The sequence below is a fragment of the Trichechus manatus genome, unplaced genomic scaffold, assembly GCF_000243295.1.
Source record: "Trichechus manatus latirostris isolate Lorelei unplaced genomic scaffold, TriManLat1.0 scaffold00032, whole genome shotgun sequence".
In the NCBI taxonomy this organism is placed as follows: domain Eukaryota; kingdom Metazoa; phylum Chordata; class Mammalia; order Sirenia; family Trichechidae; genus Trichechus; species Trichechus manatus.
The window spans coordinates 5,659,167-5,684,926 of NW_004443968.1; the positions used below are offsets into that span (position 1 = coordinate 5,659,167).

Below are 25,760 nucleotides of genomic sequence, written 5' to 3' on the forward strand. Positions count from 1 at the left end.
AGGATGACATTTCTTGCTTAGGAGCTCCTTCCAGGCCCATATAGTCCCAAAATCAGATGAAAATATCTTATTTTACTTTAATGCTACTGTATTTAAGGAGCACAGAAATTTCATAGAATGATAAAACAAAGCCAAAAGATACAAGGCTGAAGCTAAATCTAGATGTCATTATACTTGGTTTCATAGCGTGCTGCTATGACCCACAAAACTCGCTTGTTCCAAGTGTGGAACATCAATACAGCAAGTTTTAAACACTAAAGAGAGACTGTTATCCTGATTTTATATTAAAAAAGCTGTCAGTGCTAGATGGTGTTTCCTAAGAGAATCATAACAAATACATCTTTGCTGCAACTCATTCGAGAAACAAACTACCTAGATTTGCCCACCTGAGAATCAATACCTAAATGTCAGTGTGTCGTTTTATTACTGTTGATTTTGGGTTATATTTGGAATGATTGTCTCCCACATCGGTCATAACATATTATGACTTACATGGCATGTTCTGTAGATTAGGAGACAGGCATTTAAAACAGGCCTGGTTTTGTGCCTCAGTTTCATCTGCAGGGGAGGATGAATGCTCATCCTTCCGATGGGCCCTCAGGAACCGAAAAGAGAATTTTATGTGTTACATGCAGATTCTATAATTTAGGTGAGGCTACTCCGAATATCCCTCTGAATTTGGTAACAATCTGACTAGCTTTTTTCAGGAAATGTGGTAACACACAATTAGAATTTAAAATGAAAAAAAAAATCAAGATAGATCACAGTGTACCTGTACCAATTCTTAGTTTGGAATTCTGGCCACTATACTAGAACAGAACAACTGAAGGAAACAAATTATGTGAAATAGGCACACAGACCAAAAAGTTTAGTGATCCTCAGCTTAGAAAGATGAATGATGAGGATTTATACTTTATGTGACGTTTAAAATCATAAACCAGTTTACCAAATGCCAGTAAACTAAATTAAGATTATCCCTTGTGGTTGAAAAAAAATGGAAAAAGAGGACAAGTAAAGGATAGGTAAGCAAAATCCAAAGCCCTCTGAAGCATATTTATTCTTTAGTTCAAGGTTTATTAAAGTGCAAGAATGTTGTAGTTTTCATTATATTTAATTTTAGTCAATTTAAATTTCAGTAGTCACATATGGCTAGTGGCTATTGGATTGTATTGGACAGCGCTGGTTTAATATCCTGATTATATGGAGACTGGTCACTTATTCTTCTGCAATAAATCCTTAGCTCTGATACTCGGAACTTGTGTACTCTAAGGTGCTTCAGAATCATACTGACTTTTATTCCACCTAGGAATCTTTTCAGGATTGGCTATTTTATTTTCCTGCACTGTGCTGAGGGGAGAGTTGCAAAAATGAGCAAAGGGGAAAAAGCATAATCACTTTTATTTTAAGGCTGTAATTAGAGATGTAGACAATAAGAATATATCAGGGCTTTGAACCTGTTCATTCTAGTTCGAAGATGAACAACAATGAGTGGACAATGTGAGTTATAGCTAATATTAGGTGGGGAAATAGAAAAAAACTCACCTAAAAATCTAATACTGATTTAATAGCGAATTCATCATAATTTGGTTTAGTTTGGATTTGTCTGTAGATAAGTAAGATATACATACATGTTTATAACTTATAAATATTTTAAGAAATTATAGGAAAATGTTTTTGGAAGGGTAAACATTTATTTGGGAAATATACTGTCTTAGTTATCTAGTGCTGTTATAACAGAAATACCACAAGTGGATGGCTTTAACAAACAAATTTATTTTCTCACAGTTTGGGTGGCTGGAAGACTGAATTCAGGGTGCCAGCTCTAGGGGAAGGTTTTCTCTCTCTGTTGTCTCTGGAGGAAGGTCCTTGTCTCTTCTGAGCTTCTGGTACTGGGTGATCTTCCTGTGATTTTATATCTCTCTTCCACCATCTCTGCTTCCTAGCTTGCTTGTTTAATCTCTTTTATATATCAAAAGGGATCAACTCAAGATACACCCTACACTTATCCTGCCTCATTAACATAACAAAGACAACCCATTCCCAAATGGAATTATAACCACAGACATAGAGGTTAGGATTTACAACACATATTTTGGGGGGACACAATTCAATCCATAACGTATACCTTCTGTTGTGATACATATCAAATCCAAACCAAATCCATTATCATCGAGTTGATTCCAACTCATAGCTACCCTACAGGACAGAGTAGAACTGTGCCATAGAGTTTCCAAGGCTGTAATCTTTCTTTTTTTTTTTTAATTGTACTTTAGATGAAGGTTTACAGAACAAATAGTTTCTCATTAAACAGTACACATACTGTTTTATGACAATGGTTAACAGCCCCATGACATGTCAGCACTCTCCCTTCTCAACCTTGGGTTCCCTATTACCGGCTTTCCTGTCCCCTCCTTCCTTCTAGTCCTTGTCCCTGGATTGTTGTGCCCCATTAATCTCATTTTGTTTTATGGGGCTGTCTAATCTCTTTGGCTGAACGGTGAACCTCGAGAGTGACTTCATTAAAGGGTGTCCGGGGGCCATACTCTCAGGGTTTCTCCAGTCTTTTGTCAGGCCAGTAAGTCTGGTGTTTTTTTGTGAGTTAGAATTTTGTTCTACGTTTTTCTCCAGCTCTGTCCGGGACTCTCTGTTGTGATCCCAGTCACAGTAGTCAGTGGTGGTAGCCGGGCACCATCTAGTTGTACTGGACTCAGTCTGGTGGAGGCCCAAGGCTGTAATCTGTATGGAAGCAGACTGCCATATCTTTCTCCCTCAGAATGGCTGATGGGTTTGAACTCCTGATCTTTTGGTTAGCAGCCAAGTGCTTAACCACTGCGCCACCAGGGCTCATTCTGAATATACATAGTCATATACAATACTACATATGTTTATGTATGTGCAAACATTCAAATATTGTATAGACACTGTCATGGATTAAATTGCATCCCCCCAAAATATGTGTCAACTTGGCTAGGCCATGATTCCTAGTATTGTGTGATTGTCCTACATTTTGTCATCTTAGGTCCTCCATTTTGTGATGTAAATCCTAGCCTTTATGCCTGTGGTTGTGGAGCCCTGATGGCACATTGGTTAAGACCTCAGCTCCTAACCAAAAGGTCAGCAGTTCATATCTACCAGTCGCTCCTTGGAAACCCTATGGGGCAGTTCTCCTCTGTCCTATAGGGTTACTATGAGTCTGAATTGACTTGATGGCAATGGGTTTGGTTTGGTTTTTATGCCTGTAGTTATGGTCTCATTTGGGAGTGAGCTGTCCTTTATGTTAATGAGGTGGAATTAGGTCAAGTTAATGAGGGTTAGAGCGAGATGCAACAACTTTACTTAGGTCACAGCACTGATCTGATGTAAGGGGAGTTACCCTGAGTTGTGGCCTGAGTCACCTTTTATCTTATAAGAGATAAAAGGAGAGAGAAGTGAGCAGAGAGAGGGGGACCTGACTACCACCAAGAAAGAAGAGCCAGGATCAGAGCGTGTCCTTTGGACCCAGGGTCCCTGTGCCGAGGCCCTCCTAGACCCAGGAGAAGAATGATGCCAAGACACATGGAGACCTCCAAGGAACACTGGGCCCACAGATGTTGAAAGGAAACAAGGACGTTTCCCCAGAGCTGACACAGAGAGAAAGCCTTCCCCTAGAACTGGCACTCTGAATTCATACTTCTAGCCTCTTTAACTGTGAGGGAATAAATTTCTGTTTGTTGAAGCCATCCACTTGTGTTATAGCAGCACAAGATAACTAAGATACATAGGAAGATTTTTAGTCAAAGTTGGTAATAGCAAAGAATCTGGCAGTTCTTTCAAGTTTTTTCTTATCTAAATCAAAGATTATCAATGCAACTATTTTATGAAGTGTAATTATCTTCCTTTTCACTTTTAAATCTTGTAGAAAATCATTCATATTGTTCTTTTCTAACTGAGTCTGAAATCTATATAATGCTAGGGAAAAAAGTGAAAGAATACTCAGTTTTTTGTCTACATAATTGGCAAGAAATCTATTTTTTAAAACCATTTAGAGTACAACTTTAGGTAATAGTTACAACATTTTATACTTTGTCATTTGCATAATTTATATAAAAGGATTTTAAAAAATTATATCATTTGATAGAATATTTAATAGAATAGAAATTTAATAGACTTGTAATTTTAAATCATGTATGCTAAATACAGCTATTTAAATTCAGATGAGAAAAGATAAATAATGAACATTTATTATTTTAGAAACCTGGTAACTGAAGTATTTATTTCTTTAAATCTCAGGCCAGATGAGCTCATCTTGGCCTAGGGCACATACTGCTTGAGGTTTTTAGCAATATTCTTTTCCTTTCAATAGAAATTGCATCTTGATACCCATTACATATTAGTTGTAGGTTAATAGGCTCTAGCCCATTTTCTTTGAATCCCGGACTTCCACCAGGTGTCATGCTAACATTTTAATTGATGTTTAGTATATTTAATTAAATATTTTTGAGCTGGTCAAGTTTAACTGTAGTAAATTTTTATCTGGAGTATAATAGAGGATTATCAAGCTAAGGGGAATGGCTATGAATAAGGGAGCATAATGGGGGGATTATCAAGTTAAGGGAAATGGCTATGAATAAGCTCTTCTTGTGAACTAGAAAAACAGTTGAGTCATGTGTATTTCTTCCTTGCCCAACGCTAATTCCCTTGCTTCACATAGTTATCATCTACCACAGTGAACTTATAATAAAGCACATGTTAGTGATCATGTGGCTTATAATGAAAAATATTCCATGGCTCTGTTTTTAATTCAGTATATTAAATACATAAATACACACAAACCTTCAGTAAAAGCTGATTTTAGCTAGGTCAGGGAACTCAAGCATACATTAGTGAACTCTGAGCTTCTGCTCCAATAGTTTATAGACTACCTAAGGAAAGGTGCAAAATCACTCAGGACTCTGTGGTTGCTGAAGACATACCTTGCACCTGTGTGGGTGGAGTTTGGAGGCAGCCCCAGGACCTGCACACCTGTCCCAGAACACTCCATGGCAGCCTTCCTAGACATGTATTGCTCCAGATACCTTGGCCAAATTTCTAGACTGAAAGCCTTGACTAATGCAAAGCCTCCCCTCCTGTGTGGAGCTTAATTTTTTATATTAAAATCTGGAAATACAATTGAAAGCTTTTCCCAAAAGGAATTATGGAGGCATTTCTGTATAGAAAATGAGTCTTCGGGCCCCATGTGGGCCTTTTGTAGATGTCCAGTCCACTTAAGTCAACATGTAGTGTGTTTTAAAGTGTTCCATGACTTCCAGAAGAGACAAAAACAAAACAAAATGGTCAAATAAATGCAGTGTCTTCTGTTTGTTAAGGAGGCATTAATATAATTAAATTAGGTAATGTATGCAAAGTACACGGCAAAGCAGCATACACATGTCAATTGTTGTATTTTGGTAATTCTTAGATAAAATAACCCTGCTAAGGAAAAGAATGGAGTGAAAGGCTTAAGTGAAAAAGCAAATAGGTTACCTATGATCATTTTTTCCTCCTTTCTATATGCAGTGCATTTAAATTTTAAAAGGCAGAAAGTATTTTTAAAACGTGCATAAACTCAGAGTTTAAAACCTAACATTAAAAACATTTAAATGAATTGCAAGATAAATGATTTGTGGATTATAGCTGAGGTTCTAATTACACCCTTGAAATAGTGTAAATTGGTAAATTCAAATAGATTTAAAAATAAGAATGATTTTCCTTATACCACTTAGAAATGTAGATGTTCAGGTTAAAAGTCATTGCAGGGTGAAAGAACACATTTTGTTCCTGGTTTTGGCACCCAGTGTTGCCTTTAAAATTCCTAATTACCACTGTTGTAATTACGTAGCTATTCCTAGTATACAAAAAGGAGTAATTACCAAACTTGAGTTTTGGTAGTACCATTCACAATTTGATGCTTGAAAAATACTATTTGCCTCCCTAAATAGCTCTATTTAGCCAAGTCACCTGTTCTTAGAAAATTAGATTGGAATTTCATTCTTTTCTTAAACAGTAAAACTTGAATAATGTAAACACAGAACACCAAATGCTTAGTGAAAATTAATAATCTTCTCAATTGGTAATTTCTTTTTAGTGGAGAAGTGACCATGTGGATATTTTAAAATTCAAATTATCTTTTGTACTTGATTGATATGTGTGAAGATTTTTTATGTCATACAAAATGAAGTAAATTGAAATGACAACCTAACTGTTGCAGAGGCATTGTGCTCTGCAGGATAGGGAGGCTACAGTCTTTACGTACTTAACTATCCCAGAGATTTTCGGTACACTACTGTTTGTTCATGGATTGTAAAACCACACGTGGACTTTTTTTGTTTCTGCAGGTCTTTGCCTGGCCATTCTTTCCCATATCTTCTGTGGCAGGTACTCCATGTTTGCAGCTAAACTTCTGACTCACATGATGGCAGCCAGCTTAGGGACACAGGTAGGAGAGCTCTGGCATTTTCCAACTTGTCATGAGATGTTCGTATTTCTTCATCAATGATCCTTAAACTGAATGTACAAGTAAAGTTTCGTCTCAACTTAGTTGAAATAAGCTTTATTGTTTAGCTTTGTTGTGGAGGAGGATGGAAGACGGAGGGCAGTATAAGGAAATGAGAAAATCGGGCCCAAATGTGTAGTTGTAAACTTCCTTCTGCAGAGAAGTACCTAATATCATAGCTTACAAGAAAACAGCCTCTTCTTATTACAAAACATCCTATTGTTAACTAATTACATACTAAATATATTACTAATGTATATGCACATATTAGCATATTTTACTTAATCTAGTTTAATAAAATATTATGCTATTTATAAATTCTTTATATGGAGGACTACTAAAGTGGTACCTACTTTAAAACATCTAGATGATATATTTTACAGTTTGGTGGAACATTCTCTTTTGAAAAATTGTTCAGAGCATTGTAGAATAAATAGTGTGATTCTGTCATGCATTAGTACACGGTGTAAAGCATACAGTTTAAGGCATAAAAGACAAACCGAAAGATAAAATATTGTCTTTTCTGTTCATGAGGAACTCACAGTCTAGAACAGTAGATGGACATATAAATAACTATAATGCAGTGTGGTAAGGGTGAACATAGACTATTTACAAACTACTCTGTAAATATACATGAAGAAATAGTTCTTTTTTTCTGTGAAGGGCAGGGAAGTATTCGTACAGGAGATGATGTTTGAGCTGGGGCTTGAATGAGTAGGAGCTCACCAAATGTTGACAAGGAGAAAGAAGGGCATTCTAGGAAGAGACGTTTGCATGAGCAAAGGGGAAAAAGCGTAATCATTTTTATTTTAAGGCTGTAATTAGAGATGTAGACAATAAGAATATATCAGGGCTTTGAACCTGTTCATTCTAGTTCAAACTCTTACTGAGAATTTGCATTTCTAACAAGTTCCCAGGAAGTTATACATAAGAATCACCTAGGGATCTTGTTAAAGTGTAGATTCTGATTCAGTATATCTGGGGGTGGAAATGCAAATTCTCAGCAGGGAACTTGTTAGAAATGCAAATTCTCAGCAGGAGTTTGAACTGGACTGAACTAGAAGCACTTTTGAAGTGCAGAAAATGTTTTGTTTCTTGATTGGGTGCTGGCTACATGAATGTATGCAATAGGTGTAAATTGATTCTGCTGCACAGTTATGATTTGCACACTATCTTTTAGAATGCTAAAGTACATTTATTGCACTCTGAACAGCACCTTAGAAAATAACAGTCAGTGGCGAAGCTGAAATATAAGATGGAAAATTAGCTGAGACTTTGGGATTTTGCCTTTTTTTGTTACAATGATGTGTAAATTTCATAACTGTATTTTTCAGGGAAAAAATTAAGTGCTGGATTCCAAGCAGAGGGCCCCAGATTGCATTTTTAAGCTACTTGTTACCAAAAGGGAACTTACATTGAATTTGACAAGGCTATTTACATTGCCTTGGTAACCTGTCTTAACTGTCTGATCTTGCCTTTGCTTCTTGTATGCAAGATCTTAGAAAACCCGCCTTCCATAATTAGAGTTTACTTGGCTGTATTCACCACCCACTCTGGTGAGTTTTTGGCAGCAGAATTTGTACAAGACTTAATTATAGCACACGGTACAATTACAGACAACTCTTCTGTGTCCTAGCAGACAAATTAGCTCATGTCTAGGGATATGTAAGAAAGACCCGGGGTTTGTATGTTGGGCCATTGCCTTCTGATTCACATTGTACTTAACATTAATTTTAGAGAAAATGGTTAGTCAAATCCATGTTCTTTGTTATATTTTTTAGCATATATGATACATTGTGGCATGAAAAGTTATATGATGTGTGACTTGTGACATGAAATAGCTAAAAAATAATGTCCATGGCTTATTCTTGGCAGGAAAAATTGGTATATTGTTGATAAAAAGTACTGTTTTCTGAATGGTTCATTTATCTATTTTGATTTTCAAATACCTCTAAATTAAAGAGAATATATTGTCTCCCCTAAAACCTTTTAGAAAAGGCTTTTAAAAATGCTTAGAGCCCCCACCAAGGAAATGAAACTGACTATGGTAGTGTGGGCCCACCCTTTCTGAATTTTGAACTCATGTTTATTGCTCCAGTGACAGAATCTTGCCATGGGGGTTACTCCTGTTTTAGCCTTGGATCTCTCATTTTGGATCCTCCATCCTTGTTCTGTTGAAATCCTTAGAGTTTAAAGTTCCTGTATTCAAGGCTTCAAAAATCCAGGCTTGGACTGTGATTCTTTGGCTGAGTGAGTAAAACTTCCATAGCTGACCCAGAGTGTTTAAGTAGTGAATACTCTGAAAGATAGGTCTGCCAAGACCATTCTGTTTCAAATCTTTATTGCTGACCTAGGACCAAATTGAATGGCTTCTGTGGAGAAGGGAAGAATGGAAATGTGATAGGCCCTGACTTCCTTTTGGAACAGTGTAATAGATACGTGAGTCATCAGTCAGGCAAAATGTGATCAAGTTCGGCTCTACTTCTCTACTTCTAGATTTATTACTCATAAATGGATAGGTATAGATGATAATCCAATGATTGCTCCTCCTTAAAAGTCAAAAGATTCTGCTTTAATCTGGAGTTTGTCATTCCAGCATCTTTTAGAACCGTTGACTATAAAATTCCAGCAGGTGGCAGTAGAAGATTTTTTTGCAAGACTGATTGTCAGTCTCTAGCAAAGATGGAGTTCAGTAGAAAACTTGAGAGATGCTTTCACAGCTGTTCTTTACCTGGGCTGGAGAGTGTTAGTCTGCAACACAGCAAATACACATTTGTGGTTTCCTACCTCTGTATTTTTATCTTATTTGCTCAGAATTGAACTAAATGCATCAGTAAGGTACCATAAAGAAGCTTGTTCATCACTGCCTTTGGATCTTTCTATGATTTATATTTAGATTCAGGGCTTAAAATTATTTGTCATCATTGTACTTATGCTTTGATAAACTTTAAGGAGTGTGTTATTGGTGTAGAAAATGTATTTAGTGATATGTCACAGAAGTTTTGTACATGACAATTATAGCACTGTAGAATTCTAGATCTGTATTTTCAGTATTTATCAAAAAGTATAGATTCTTCTTCAGTGCCAAGTCAGTTTTTGTTTCTCATCTATAAGAAAATGATTAAATTGCAAGAAATTGTGGGGTCACCACCTCAAATATGAAGTGAATAATAGCAAGTAAATTTTCATGGCATTGGGCAATATTTCTCGGAAAAACATCTAATTATATCTTTGGGGTTTTTATCTTGGAATCACATTACCAAACCATGTGCGCCCTGATAAGCCTAGTAAACAAGTAGGACAAAGGACAAGTTTACAGTTCAGGGTTCTCAGTTGTGGGGGTTCTGTCAGGAAAAGCAATTCTAAAATCTAAAAAAAGAACAGAAGTTTCCTCATAGAAAACATGTTGATAAGATAGAACCACATTTAACCTGATTAAAAATACTTAACAAGGGGAAATACTTGTTTTTCTCTCTGTTTTTTGTTTGTTTGTATGGTCTAAACATATTTTCTGAAACTGAAAAGCAATTTTTATGTAGAAAATATGTATGTAAATATGATTAAATTTATCAGCAAATCTGTTCATTGTCTGAAGTCAGATAACATTGTGAATATCTGAAAACTTGAAATACTTAAGGTTTTTGGTAGCTACTGAATGTGCGGGATCCTTCCCAAGGTGGGAAAAAGAAATTGCCATAAAATTCAATGGATTTTCTGGAATTTAGCAAAAGTTGGGGGAACTGAGCAAAACACTTCCTCATTCTGTAACATTTTGGAATAAGTCATTTTGCAGTGGCTTGTTTCTCAGACACCCTTGCTGCTCAGACATCCTTGTCAAAAGATTCTGTTTTAGCCTTGAGTTTATCTCTTTCTAACTTTGGGTACCCAGCATCTTCGAAAATTTTTGAGAGTCATTGTCTGCAGATGACCTAGACCAGAAGTGATGTGTCAGCTCCCAAATGCTGGCTCTTTCTGGCTCCTAGAGGGCCTGGTTTCTGTACAGCACCTTGCACTGATTTGTTGAGAATGCCAGCAAGAACTCAGTGTGTGTTTAGGGCCTGAAAACATGTATCTAATAAGCAGAATTTTATCGACTGAAGCAGAATAAGAAAGAGATTGTAAAATGTTTATTAACCAGAACAGACCTTTCATTACTTGGAAGTTTTGGTTAATCACTTATTAACCAGAATATTCTTTGTTATTTTTACTTTTGTTACTGGTTGAAAAGAATTTAAGAGTTTAAGTACAAGGATAAAAATTGGATCTTGCTTTGAGGATTGGGAACCTGAGAAGCTCAGTGTCATCATTCAGTTGAACATTCACGACTATGTGTTAATTGCAGATGTAAATGGACTAGGAAAGTATTTCCTAAACTTCAATGTTGGCATCTTGTTCACATTTAGACACTGAACCAGTAAGTCTAGGATGGATCTTCAGATCCTGAGTGTTAATACATTAGGTTGGCTATATAATGACCCAAGTACATCCTTGGTGGTTGTTGTTGCGGCTGTTATGATTACACCCATACTATCAACCTATTTTCCTTTATATGAAAACTTTGTGTTTAAGAAATCCCATTAATTGTTTCCTGTCATTTGAAGTGTCATTGCCTTTGAAACTATTTACAAACATATACCTTTTCCTTCTTAAAGAAAGGCTTCTGCTCTTGCTTCCTCCTACTTCTTCTCTTTCTTTCTTTCCTCTGAGTGACTTAGAAAAAGTCCTTAGACAAGCGAACTAATGTATGACTCAGAGTACAGATCATGCTTCTACTTTCGTCCTTCTCGTAGCATTTCACACCTTGTAGAAGCTCTCAATATTGTTTCTGGACGTAAAACAAATCATTAGAAAGAAGTGATAGCCAGACTTCCCCCCATGTTCTTTCTTTCCTATAAAGAGCTTGCAAGTATTCCCACTTCAGTGATGCTGAGCTTTTATTTTTTCGTACAAAAATATTCTGAGGTATTGAACTGCATCTTTTCTTCATGTAAAGACTAATTCTGTGAATGTGAATAAAGAGCATTCTGCTCTTTAAATGAATATAGATTAAAGTTGAATTTATTAAACTATTTGACTCTTACTTTAGTTATACTCATCAATATGGCCAAAAATAGTATCATGTTCATGACTTTGAATCATCCAGGTTAATCATTTAACCCATTTAATCACACAATGGTGAAATTAAAACAAAATAACATTGAGAGAACCCTACTTGCCCCAGATCAGGACTTTCATTCAGCCATCAACTTAACCACCTCCACCTCATCTATCATATACATAGCACTGAAATTGTGCAATGGAAATACCAAGTAAGATATGTACACACGAAGCATGTAAATAGCAATCAAAAACAGTAACCTCATGATAAGAACCAAGTATATGCCTAGAAGATCTCATCTATATTGTGCTATATGGTACTACACAGGCTGAGGATAGAGGTCTTAGCCTACAAAGGCTCCATGGAGCAAATGGAATCTTACACATTGAAGAAGGTACAAGATTTGAAGTGTTAGAATGTGGCACATTCTAGGCAGGGAGCAAAACAAAAATAAAGGCACAGAGGTAAGAAAGAATCTGGTAAGACTCACTAGGGTAAGGCCTGGAGATGTGCATAGAGACTCAGGGTAGGTCTTGACTGCAGGTGAGGTGGTTGCTTATTGTCTGAGAACCGTAGGAAGTCACTGAGTCACTGATGGAGTTACTCCACAAAGTCACAGATGAAAGGAGTGTTTTGAGGATTAATCTGGCAATGTGAGATTAAATGAAAAAACAGGTTAAAGCATACGAGAAGCTAGAATTAAGGAGATCAGTTTAGAGAGGCAGGGTGGACAGCTTTTACCATCATCTGGTTGTGATGGGTTGTGAGCATGGGCAATGGTAGTAACAGTGAGAATTCAAAAGAAGGAATAAGAACTAATAAAAGCATGCTGTTTTGCTATGAAAGTTTTGTAGTATCACTTCTCCTCTCTATAAGTCAATAAAAAGACCACATTGCAAATTTTATTTTATAAAAATTAATATGGTACTTATAAGTACTATATGAAGAAGATACTAATATTCCTATTTTATGGATGAGGAAATTGAGACAGAAAGGGTTTAAGTAAATTGCTCTAGGTCACATAGTAGTAATTGACAGAACCAGTATTTGAACTCAAGCAGCCAGCCAAGCTCCAGTCATTGCTTTTAACCACTTTGCTCTGCTGTCTCCTAAATGAAGATTTAATGAGATTTACTGTATCTATCACCAAAGGAAGTAAAAGACTTTAAGGTGACTGTGATTTGAAACTGGTGGTTTCATTTGACTTAAATAAGAAAGGCTAAAAGGTTTAAGGGACGTTGTTGTTGTTGTTAGGTGCTGTTGAGTCAGTTCCGACTCATAGCAACCCCATGTACAACAGAACGAAACACTGCCCAGTCCTGTGCCATGCTCACAATTGTTGCTATGTTTGAGCCTATTGCAACCTTGGGTATCAGGAGTTTAAAGTTTCAGGAGCACATTAAGCTAAAGATTTAGAAGTTATTTACATAAAAGTGAAGGTCTTGACACTGTAAAATGGGTTCTCTGAGACACGTTGTATAGAGAGCTTGTGAATATAGCTAACGGCATTAAGGGCTTGCCAAGGCAAGGCACTGGGCTGAGTGTTTTATCTGTATTGCCTAATTTACTCTTTATAACAGTCAGATGAGGTGGATACTGTAATCATCCCCATTTTACAGATGGAAAAAGTGAGACAAAGAGAGGTTCAATTACCTGTCCTAACTCTCATCGGTAACAAGTGAGGGAAGAAGAATTTGAATACAAGTCTTTCTGACTCCACAACCCAAGTATTTAAATACTATACTAAAGGAGAGCTTTAAAGCATAGTGAACATTTAAGTTTTCAAAGGGGAGGATTGAGAATCAGTGGGAGATTAGTCTTCAAATTTGGCAAGAACAAGGTTGCTGGAAACCTTGGAGAGAAATGATGAAAATTAGATATAAAATGTTAAAGAGTAAATGGGTGGGGAGGAAATGGAAGAGGCTGTTTCAGATCATACCTGCGAGAAGTTTGGCAGTGAAAGAGGAGGACAGTTGGGGCACAGGAAGACAGAACACCTCTGGTGGCTCTAATCATAGAAGACTTGCTGAAGGGAAGCTGGCCGGGGGCTACAACCAGAAGGGCCAGTCTCCTCCTCTCCCACTCCACTCCACCCACCCCCCATCAGTATTTTCATTTTCTTAAAAAGAGAACTTCCTGTAGAAGTCAGATGAAAGGGTAATAGGGATTAGTAAATTTGTCTTTGGTTCTTGTTTTTATTTATATTTTTGATTGTTTTGGAATTTTTTAAATTCTAACGCCAAGTGACTCCTTGCTAGTACAATTAGCCTAATCATGTTATCTGGCAGATACTGCTCTAGCTCAAACTTAAGCTTTGTTTTTTTTCCTCCATTTACTGAATCCAAATTTCTGTGATGACCTTACATTTTTAGTATTCGTGTGAACTTGTAATCAGTTATTAAGCACGTTTGTTTAACTAGTGATTATCAAATAATTTTGTATTCCATTCTGTAAACAAAAATATTAATATTATGCTTTGGGGAATTTAGATTTTGGTATTCATAATGGAATGAAACTAAAATATTGATCACAGTATTGAATTCTAGAAAAAAAAATGTATTTCATTTATTTTTTTTCCTTCTTTAAGTATATCTTTTTTCTTTATAATCAATTTGTCTTTTTAAAAATCTTTCAATAATAAAATCCAGCTTGTTTTTTTCTCAGCAAGCTTTCGCAATTCAGCTCAACCATAGACTGTTCTCACTAAACTGAAAATAAGTAAATGCTTAAGATACAAAAATAGTATCATGGTCACACTACTGGGAAATTCAGACTTTCCCAAGTGCTGAAGTAACAAAGCAACAGAAAGAGTGAGTAATACTCTGAATGAGGCTACAGTGACATTATCGTGTTTGTAACATGCCTTTTGTTACTAGGAAAACTTGCAAGGCAAATCCAGACTTTACCAGAAAATACCAGTTTGGAATCTTCTATTACAGCCTCAGAAACATAAACTATCCTTGACTTTTAGAAGAATTGCTTTGATGTCTAGAACTAGGGAAAATCAGCATATGAGAAAGTTTGTTTTTTTGGATGTTTAATGAGTAGCTGTCATAAATATGGAGTTATAGGGGGAAAGAAAGCCCCAGTTCGGGAATTACCACAAATGGGGTAACGTCCCTGCGTTGCAGGTTTCTCATTGGAAAAATAATAAGAATACATGCCTTGCAGAGCTGTTAAGAGGTTAATTAATCATGTTTGAAAAGCAGGAAACACGAGGCCTGGCCCATAGTAGGTGCTGCATAAGTACTGGGGGGTGGGGGTTGAGGGAGAAGGGGAGGAAAGTGAAGAGGAGCAGGATGATTGCTGCTTCCACACAACGTGCAGAGGCCCTTGGGTTCCGTCCTTGAGTTGGACATTTCTGAATGCCCTCTGCAGAACTAGAGCCTTGTTTTCTTTTCTTGAGGTTTTCTTAAATCAACTCAAGGGAGGTAACAAGTTTTTCAGCCCCACCCTTTCTAAACAGTCAGCACTATCAAGCCTTCTCCCACACCTCTCACCCTACTGCCCCATAAAGGCTTTTCGGTTGGTCCACGTTATCTGTAGACACTCTCATTAATTTGGCTTTGTTTATACTTGTCCGATGAAGTACTTTTTTTTCCCCCAATCTGAGTATTTTCCAAGTGTTTGTGTCCTTATTGCTTGTGTTGAATGGTTAGAACCTCCAGAACTAAGTATATGTAATTCACCTGTTGCTGTCAAGTCGGTTCCGACTCATAATGACTCTATAGGACAGAGTAGAACTGCCCCATAGGGTTTCCAAGGAGTGGCTGGGGGATTTGAACTGCCGATCTTTTGGTTAACAGCCTGAGCTCTTAACTACTATGCCACCAGGGCCCTAAAATATATGTAATATATATACCTAATATATGTATGGAGTGAGTTTGTATATGTGTGTACATTTGAAATTTGAAGTAGGCATGTATTTTTAAATACAGAGATATTTATTTACTGGAACACTTTGTACTGCCAGAGAGTATGATAAGCACTTGATGATATGCATAATTCCAGATAGTTCTTACAACACTCTATGAAATAGTTAATATTATTATTATTACCTCTTTATTACAAATGAGATATCTGAGACACTACAAGGTATGTCACTTGTCCCAGGTCTATCAACTCCAGCGGCCATGCCCACAGCTCCTTCACCACCCCTCTGCAAAGGAGGCCTCCTATATACACCCACTGCCGTCAAGGCGATTCCGACTCATAGCAACCCTATGAAGGAGACCTCAGAAACCCTCAGTGGGGAACACGTGGCCCTGCATTTTTCCTCCAATACCATGGAGAATAATAAGAGCTTCTTCTCTTATTAAAACTTCTTACAAAAACTTCTTGCAGACAGTTTTAACATTTACTCTACTACTACATAACCATGGCAGTAGGCCTTGCTTCAATCTCCTTTTCAACACTTTCTAAAATCTTGCTTTTTATTGTGAATCTTTTCAGTGAGTGATCCTTACAAAACTGATTTTAATTCGCATATAATTAAGTCTCAGGAAGTTGTGTCTATTGAGGTTAGATGCTATATCCTTCCACGGAGTATCTTATGTTTAGTTGCCTATCTGCTTAGCTGAGCTTTAAGTAAGTCCCTGAGGGAAAACACTATGCTTTTTTTATATCATATACTATGTCAAAAGATAAATAAGAGGACCAAAATAACAGTAGTCATAAAAATAAAGCAGTCTTTCCAATAGGCTTGTTAGTTGTGTGCAGTCCAGAATTGCCTTTTTGGCAGAGTCCCATTTAGATACCATCTCCTAGGAACTTATATTCTGTGTTCTGCCAGGGACAGGGAGGAACTTAGTTTCAGGCACTACATTTTGATTGTCAGGGTGAATGTTATTGCCAAACTGAAACATTTACATGTCACATATCAATGACCACATACACACCTTGCCAGATTTCATCTGTAGACGATGGCATTTGCATGTGATAAATGGCATTTGACATGGAAACTAAGAAATTCAACAGCAACCTCAGATCTCACCTCTAAGACTGACCCCACCCCCACTTACCCCCTCCCCCTTTTCTAGAATACAAAAATCAAAGTTAAATGAAAGCTGACCTCTGAGCATACTTTGAAAACTTTTTAGTATGGATTTCATTTTTTTTTAATGTGCATATAAAATTAACCATATTTGGGATTTAAATGCATTTTTTTCACTACCTCCAGAGTATATCCCAGTTGTATCTTTTTGTCTTAATTCAATCTTCACCACTTATCATGCCCATCTAAGCCATCTCTCCTCTCTAATGTTGTTGTGTGCTGTCAAATCAATGTGGACTTTTAGCGACCCGGTATGACAGAGTAGAACTGCCCCCCTAGGTTTTGCAGCCTGTAATATTTACGGGAGCAGACCACCAGGTCTTTTCTCCCATGGAGTAGCTGGTAGGTTTGAACTGCCAACCTTTTGGTTAGCAGCTGACGGCTTAAACATTGTGCTACCAAGGCTCCTTCCTGTTCTATAATAACCTTCAAATTATTCTCCATGGTTTTACGCTGACCTTTTTCTGTCTAGCCTATTCTCTTCTCAGCAGTTGGAGTGATTTTTTTTTTTTTTTTAAATTTCCTTAAACATGTCCAGTTCCTTCCTGTCCTAGGTTCTGGGTTCTGATTGATCTCCAAGCCTGGAATGCTCTTCCCCGGTGTTTTGCTAATTTCTGTATTTATCTGTCCTTCATTCACACTCAGCTCACGTTTCACTTCAAAGCAGCCTCCCTGAGTAGCCCCCCACCTGACAATATCACATCACTGTTATACTTACTTTGTATCATGTATCAATACCTGAATTATCTTGTCTATTATATTCTGTCTCCTTCCCCCCTCCCTACTTCCCACACCTCCTAGAATGTAAGCTCCATTAGATCAAAAATTGCCAGTCTTATTTTTTCAGTGCTTCTAGAACCAATAAAAAGCTTTTTGGCACATATTAGACTTTCAATAAAAACTGGTTAAGTAAATAAAAGAAAGAACTAAAGGGAATGGTAGGCTTTCTCCTAAAAAAGTTCCTTTTTTTAAAAAAAATTTATTTTGTTGTTGTTGCTGAGAATATACACAGCAAAACATATACCAATTCTACCATTTCTACCTGTACAGTTCAATGACATTGATTACATTCTTTGAGTTGTGCAGCCATTCTCACCCTCCTTTTCTGAGTTGTTCCTCCCCCATTAACATAAACTCACTGCCCTCTAAGGTTCCTATCTAATCTTTAGAGTTGTTTTTGTCACTTTGATCCCATATAGATAGTTCTTAAAAGAGCATAATGCTTAAGGCAGACATTTTTTACTAGTTAAGCTAAACTATTGTTTGGTTTTAAGACTTCAGGGGATATTTTTGGTTTAAGTTTTAAAGATTATCGCAGGGCAATAGTTTCAGAGGTTTATCCAGCCCCATCGGCCCCGGAAAGCCTGGAGTCCATGAAAATTTGAAATTCTGTTCTGCATTTTCCCCTTTTTGGTAAGAGTTCTTCTATAGAATCTTTGATCAAAATGTTCACTAATGGTAGCCAGGCACCATCCAATCTAAAGAACATTCTTTGGTAATTCAAAATTAACTAATCATCGTTTTCTCATGAAAGTAAGCACATCCTATATTCTCAGTTTCTTAAAAAAAAAAAAGCAGATTAGTTTAAAGCCATTATTATGTTCTTAAAGAAATGTAATGTTGAAGTGGTCTACATCTTATGAACAAAACACACTATAAATCTTTGTAATTTAAACGTGTTCAGTTCAGAATTAGTTTTTCCAAAAAAATGTTACAAAGACAAGTTAAGATACCAAACTATCCACCGAAGTCCCATTTAACCCTTAATATTACTGGCTGTTATGGATCCTAATTGTACTTTATAATTTTTTTTTATGTTAAAACACATTCTGATTTCTGTTTGGGAACTTCAGTAAAACCTGGGCCACACCCATAGCCTATGTTATATGACTCTCCTTCCTTCGAAAGTCCATAAACATGAACAACAAGGGCTGCAGCATAGCGGTGGGGTGGGAGAGGTGAGATGGAGGAAGAGGCAAACTTCTGGAACTCAGCTTCCTGGGTTCGGGTAGATGCTTTTGCATGTGATTAGGGTAGCAAATGTTAAGGTTTCTGAAGCTTGTGGACAGTAGGTGAAGATAGAGATTTGGCTCTTAAAGCAGCTTTAGTAACTTGAGAAGCAAGGTGAGAGGTGAGACAAGAAATAACCACTGGCATATACAGAACATGTGTTCCTAAGTAATATCTTTCTATATTCCACAGGAATGACGTTTTGTGATAAGATTGAATGTAGTTGCTTAAACCAGATAGTAACTATTCTAATAAATAATATAACTAATAAATATCTGTAGTGCCAAAATGATTACTAAAAGCCATTAAAATAAGGATATAAGTAACAAAGCTGTTGTATTTGTAGTATGTTGGAATTGGGGCTGAGATGAAATAGCACAGCAGACTGCAATATGTCTAGACATAATGAACAAGCTGTCCTGTCATGTTTAGGTCATATTTATAATGGTGATGAAATCACTCTTTGTTTCTGAGTTTATTATCTCTGATACACACCCCCAAAGCCTTTTTAACCCACAAGTAGCTGAAAGTATTTATTAGAATGCCTGGTATTTTAAAAACATGTGGCTTAATGAGATACAACAATGATAAAACTCCACCCCCCACCCTTCAAAACATAAAAATATTGGTATTTAAGATTCATCTACCTAGATAAACCTTAGAAATCCTTAGATAAAAAATAAAAGTGTTGGTTAATTTTCTTTGCTACTTTAAATCTCTAGACAAGCATTCAATAAATATCTATTTTAGAAGGGCAATATAACCATTTACAATTACATAAAATCTAGGTGTGTAGGTATTGCTTACACAGTGTCTTCTCTCCACAGAGGTTCAAAGGCTGGTGGAGTCAGGAGATTAACCCTAGGAAGAGAGTAACTCCAGGAAGTCAGAAAAATTAGATTGTGGGTGTTTTAACTCAGTTCCTGGTCATCATTTTTGTTACTTCACTATGTAGTTGTGAGACCCCATTAAAAATGGCCTTATATTGTACCAACAATCTACACTTGAGCAACCTTCAACCCTAAGGATTAAGGATTGTTCTTTTGAAAACTTTATCAGGGTTAATTATTGAAGATTCTTGTGCGAATGTAGACAAGATGAGGGCAAGCAAGTCTGCCTACCACCTCTTGTTTCATTCTTTATTTAGAGTAGCAGAAAAATCTATTCTCTCAGTAACAAAAGGAAAAAGACCTTTTCTGAAATTTTTGTGGGTTGCACTATTTAAATTTATCTTATTTTATAGAAGCCATACATTGTTCCCATTCAGCAAATACTTAGGGTCATCTGTAATATATCCGGCTTTTTACTAGGAACTACAGACATAAAGATAAGTAAGCAATTTATAGTCTACTAGGAAGGAGATAAACATGTAAATAAATGAATGCAATAGAGTGTCATAAGGTATGTTAGAAGTCTGTACAGCATACAGCAGGAACAAAAAATAGGTAGTCATTAATTCTATCCAAGGTGAGAGGTGGAGTCGGGAAAATCTTTATAGAGATGAAAATACTTAAGCTGTCTTGAAAGATGAGAAGTGGTTACTAAGTAGAATCTACATATAATTAAAATACAGACATTAGTAAAGGCAGAGGAATGGGCTGTGTCTGATAGTATCAGTGATGCAGAAAGGATTGCTCTGCATTGGATTGTGTTCTGTTTGGTTTGCAAGGCTTCAGGACAGTTCTACTGGTTAGGAGTGGAGCTCTAGAGGAATGCTTTCTCTCTCTGTTGGCTCTAGGAGAAGGTCTTAGACAATATCTGTGGGTCCTGCTTTCCTTGGAAATCTCCATGTGTCTTAGCATCACTCTTCCCCTGGGTCTAGGAGGTTCTCAGCTCAGGGATCCCAGGTCCAAAAGAAGCACTCCATTCCCAGCTCTTCTTTCTTGGTTGTAGTAGGTCCCACTCTCTGCTTGCTTGTTTAATTTCTTTTATATCTCGAAAAAGATTGACTCAAGATACAACCTAACCCTGTGGATTGTATCCTGCTTCATTAACAAAACTGCTTCTAATCCTGCCTTATTAACATCATAGGGGTTAGGATTTATAACACATAGGATAATTATATCATATCACACAATGGAGGTTAAATATATTATACTGGGAATAATGGCCTAGCCAAGTTGACACATATTTTTAGGGGACACAATTGAATAATTGAGTCCATAACATTCTACCCTTTAGCCCCCAAAATTCTTGTCTTTGCCACATGTAAAACACATTCACCCCATCATATCATACCAAAAGTCTTACATCAACTCCAACTCCAAAATCTCCTGGGGCAAAATTCTTCTTCATTTATGAACCTATGAAATCTAGAATACAAGTTACCTATTTCCAAAGTACAATGGTGGAACAGACGTAAGGTAAACATTTCCATTACAAATGGGAGAAATAACAGGCACTAAGCAAGTCTAAGGAGTGGAGAGCTTCCTCTGGTGCAGACCTAGAAGAGATGGTCAAGAGTTTCCAGACCTGAGTAGAATGGATGTTTAGGGAAGTAACAGGAAACGAGAATTTCTTATAGGTTTTTTAGGATAAGAATTTTGGTTCACAGATGTATTTTCATACCTTGTAAGCATTTTTCTTAGAAGTGTGTTAATTGGTCTAATCTGAGACAGCCAAAGTATCCAGTTCTATACCGCTGCTCATAGAAAAGTCAGTTGTCTCCCTTCTGTAAGGTATCAGTTAAGTTATCAGCTTTTTTTTCTTTTGTCTTGTACTGATGCACTGAAATAATGCCTCTTAGAAACTGAAGCATTCATTATACATTAAGAAAAAGGGCTATTCATATTTTAAAGAATATTTTCTTACAACATTTCCAATGAATCCTCTGTTATTAGTTCAAGTGAAGAAGTAGGAAAAAGCTAATCAGGAATAAAGTGTATTTTTCAATGTTACTTTGAGTACAGTCTGCTGCAACCATATGCTAAAGACCCATAAAGGCATAAATCAATATAACTATATATTGTAATATTTAAATATAGGTAAAAGTATTAATTCAACAGTACTTTTTATAAGCCCTTTCTATGACAAAATTCAGAAAAAAAAATACTATGAAATTGTTATAAGCCCAACTATACAACTATAGAAACTGTATCCTGTTTATATTTTCCCTAGTACCCTTTATGAATTTACTATTGAATTCATATTCTCAAAGTAAACATAGAATTCAGAGCATTGATAAATACATTAAAAATACCACAGGAAAATATTTGTGAGGTTGTTTAAAATGCAGCATGTTTAACTCTTTTCTAAGTTATTAATAGACTTGAGAAAAACAATGTAAGCAATTTCTCCTAAATAGAAACAAGTCTGAGAGAATAGATTTCCGTCATATTTGGCTGGTGTTAGGGAGAGGGGAAGCTGAATTCAAACAGTTTTGTGAGAAACTGGGAAAGAGGAAGCAATTCAGCCTCACAATCGGTGACTGATATTAGATTTACTCTCTTTGGAGTTTACAACTGGCTGCCAAGTTACGTATGATGCACACTACCTAATCCTTAGAGGCCTCACTTCTAGCTGTGTTCTGCGTCAGTGGTGGCCATGAGAGAGCAAGCAACTTGAAGAAAAGATTGTTTACCACTGAAGTTTAAAATGGGATTAGAAGACTAAAGTAAGTGCTTTAGAACAGCATTGGAATGTTGTTTGTATAAATTTAAAACACATAATGTTTCCCGAAAGAGTTTCTTAGCATCTAGTCTGAAATTTTAGAGTTTCATTCTAAAGAGCACCTTCATACTGCTTCTTTGGGGGTAATTATGAAAAGTAAAAGGTGTATGTTTAATATAGATCTCTTGTGTTCGCCATCATTTATAAGTTCTATGAGAGATTAAAGAAATACAAACTGGATCACAGAGCAAGATGACAAAGTGAGTGGATGCTCCCATTTATTCCCCTAGCAACTAACCCACTGAACAATGAATAAAAACAGGCACAGACTGAGATCTCGGAACTCTGCCTGGCAGCTGAGATGTTGGAGAGTTGGGGTGAGTCCAGGAGCAGGGTAGAGGAGGAGCAGGGAGAGCACAGAAGCTGGGAGAACTTACCACTAACATCTGGAGCACTTACAGATCACAGTTATTTTGGGCTGGGCAACACCCCAAACAGGGAACACAGAAAGGGAGATAATCTGAGGAAGCTGTAGCCCAGTTTTTTGAGGTGACACAGATTGGCCATGGGAGTTCAAGGGCTGCATAATTAGGAGGGGATGAAGGAAGACTGTGGCACTGCGAGAGAATGCTGTTGAATCTCACTGAGGCCTGAGATGAACGGGCACTAGGACTGGAAGGAACTGCAAGGGCAGCAGGGCAGGGGGAATACTTCAGACAGATGGGCAACACATATGGAAACAGCTGACTCCCTCTTACAGTGAGACACTGTGGGAGAGCCTGTGCAGGGATGCCCATGAGGGAAAGACATAGAGAGCCCCCAACCTTCACCATAGGAAAGTTGAGCCTCACCGCTTACGTCAACATCTGCAACCAGGTAAATCCTTCTTGCACATGCATATCGAGTTCTGTAGATCAAGCATCCAGAACTCCTGAATCGGCACTGAAAAAAAAAAAAAAACTAAGAATAAGAGTGCCCTGTAGTGTTCCTCAGGAGAAGATCCAAAGCCCACTGCCACTGGGTAGATTCTGAGTCATAGTGACCCTGTGAGGTGCAGTGGAGCTGCCCTATGGGGTTACCAGGGCTGTGAGTTTTTGCGGGGACAGGCTGCCACATCTTTCTTCCACGGAGTGGCTGGTGGATATGGGCCACAGCCTTTCAGTTTGGCTGCTGTGTCACTGGGGTGCCAATGAGAAAATTTTCACACAAAAACCAGAATAGAAAATTTAAAGTATTAAAAAAAAAAAAAAAAAAAGATAACAAAATGGCCCAAGTTCAACAAAAAATAGTAAAACTTACAAAATCACAAGAGAAGAAGTACCAATCAAAAGCAAAACATGAAGAAGAGGAAATTTACCCTATGGAAGCCAGATGAACAGAAAGAATTGAAAATTTTCAGACTATAGTACTAAATATGTTTTAAGAAAGCAAAAAGCACACAGAAAGCAAACTAGTGGAAATGAGGAAACAAATGGAGGAACAAAATGAGGTATTCAACAAGGAAATTGAAAACATTAAAAAAAGAGAGACAGAGAACTACTGGAACTGAAGAATAGACAACTGAATTAGAAAAAACAAGAGAAACATTCAACAATAAAGTCAAACAGACAGAAGATAGAATAAATAAATTAGAAGACAAAGTATCTGATCTTATCAAGTCTCAAGAGAAAAGAACAAAGTGAACAAACCCAAATGGATATATGGGATTAAATTAAAAACTAGCATTAGAATTATTGGAATCCCAGACCAACATGACAGTAAGAAAGGCATAGAAACAATTTTCCAAGAGATAATCAGAAAGAATTTTCCACACCTGAACAAAGAACCAAACCTGGAAATACAGGGAGCTATATAAATCCCAAATTAGAAGAAACACAAAAATATTAACTCATACCATAGCATAATAAAATTCTTGAAAACCATAGACAAAGAGAGAATTCTGAAAGCAGTAAGAGAAAAATGTACTATAATGTACTAAGGTTCTATCATAAGAATCAAATGCAGATTTCTCCTCAGAAACTCTAGAGGCTAAAAGACAATGGAGCAACATATATAAAATATTGAACAAAAATAATTACCAACCAAGAATTCTTTACCTAGTAATGTTGTCATTCAAAAATGAGGGAAACCTACTATACAGCTGTGGTAGTCAGAACAGCCTCGTACTAGTACAACAACAGATACGTTGACCAATGGAACAGAATTGAGAACCCAGATGTAAATCCATCCACCTACAGTCATCTGATCTTCAACAAGAGCCCAAAGTCCATCAAATGGGGAAAAGACACTCTTTTTAACAAGTGGTGCTGGCAAAACTGGACGTCCATCTGCGAAAAAATGAAACAGGACCCATACCTCACACCATACACAAAAACTAATTCAAAATGGATCAAAGACCTAAATATAAAGCCAAAAACTATACAGTTCATAGAAGAAAAAATAGGATCAATGTAGAGGCTCTAATGCACGGCATTAACAGGATACAAACCGTAACCAACAATACACAAACTCCAGAAGATAAGCTAGATTACTGGGATCTTCTAAAAATTAAACACTTATGCTTATCAAAAGACTTCACCAAAAGAGTAAAAAGAGAACCTACAGACTGGGAAAAAAATTTTGGACATTGCAAGTCAGACTAAGTTCTAATCTCTAAAATCTACAAGAAAACCGAACACCTCTACAACAAAAAGACAAATAATCCTGTTAAAAAATGGGGAAAGGAAATGAACAGACACTTCACCAAAGAACACATTCAAGTGGCCAACAGACACATGAGCAAATGCTTGCGATCACTAGCCATTAGAGAAATGCAAATTAAAACCACAGTGAGATACTATCTGTCATGGTTTGAGTTATGTCCCCCAAAAAATGTGTGTATCAATTTGTCTGGGCCATGATTCCTAGAATTGTGTGGTTGGCCTCCATTTTGTGATTATAATTTTATGTTAAAGAGGATTAGGGTGGGATTGTAACACCACCCTTATCCAGGTCACATCAGTGATCCAATGTAAAGGGAGTTTCCCTGGGGTGTGGCTGCACCACCTTTTATCTCTCAAGAGATAAAAGGAAAGGGAAGCAAGCAGAGAGTTGGGGACCTTATACCACCAAGAAAGAAGCACCAGGAGCAGAGTGTGTCCTTTGGACCCGAGGTTCCTGCGCAGAGAAGCTCCCAGTCCAGGGGAAGACTGATGATGACGAGGACCTTCCTCCAGAGCCAACAGAGAGAGAAAGCCTTCCCCTGGAGCTAACGCCCTAAATTTGGACTTCTAGCCTACTAGACTGTGAGAAAATAAATTTCTCTTGTGAAAGCCATCCATTTATGGTGTTTCTGTTAGAGCAGCACTAGATGACTAAGATACCATCTCACCCCAGCATTACTGGCATGAATCAAAAACACTGGAAATAACAAATGTTGGAGAGGCAGCGGGGAGATTGGAACTCCTATGAACTGCTGGTGGGAATACAAAATGATACAA

At 37.1% G+C, this 25,760-nt stretch overlaps 1 protein-coding gene across 1 annotated transcript in view; it reads left to right on the top strand.

The window, feature by feature from the left end:
- ADGRV1 (adhesion G protein-coupled receptor V1) overlaps nt 1-25,760 on the top strand; it is a 687,583-nt gene that overhangs the window by 345,235 nt on the left and 316,588 nt on the right. The window contains exon 85 of the mRNA XM_023730073.1: nt 6,354-6,454. Within this exon, the coding sequence (XP_023585841.1) occupies nt 6,354-6,454 (101 nt within the window). The remainder of the gene's footprint in view (nt 1-6,353; nt 6,455-25,760) is intronic.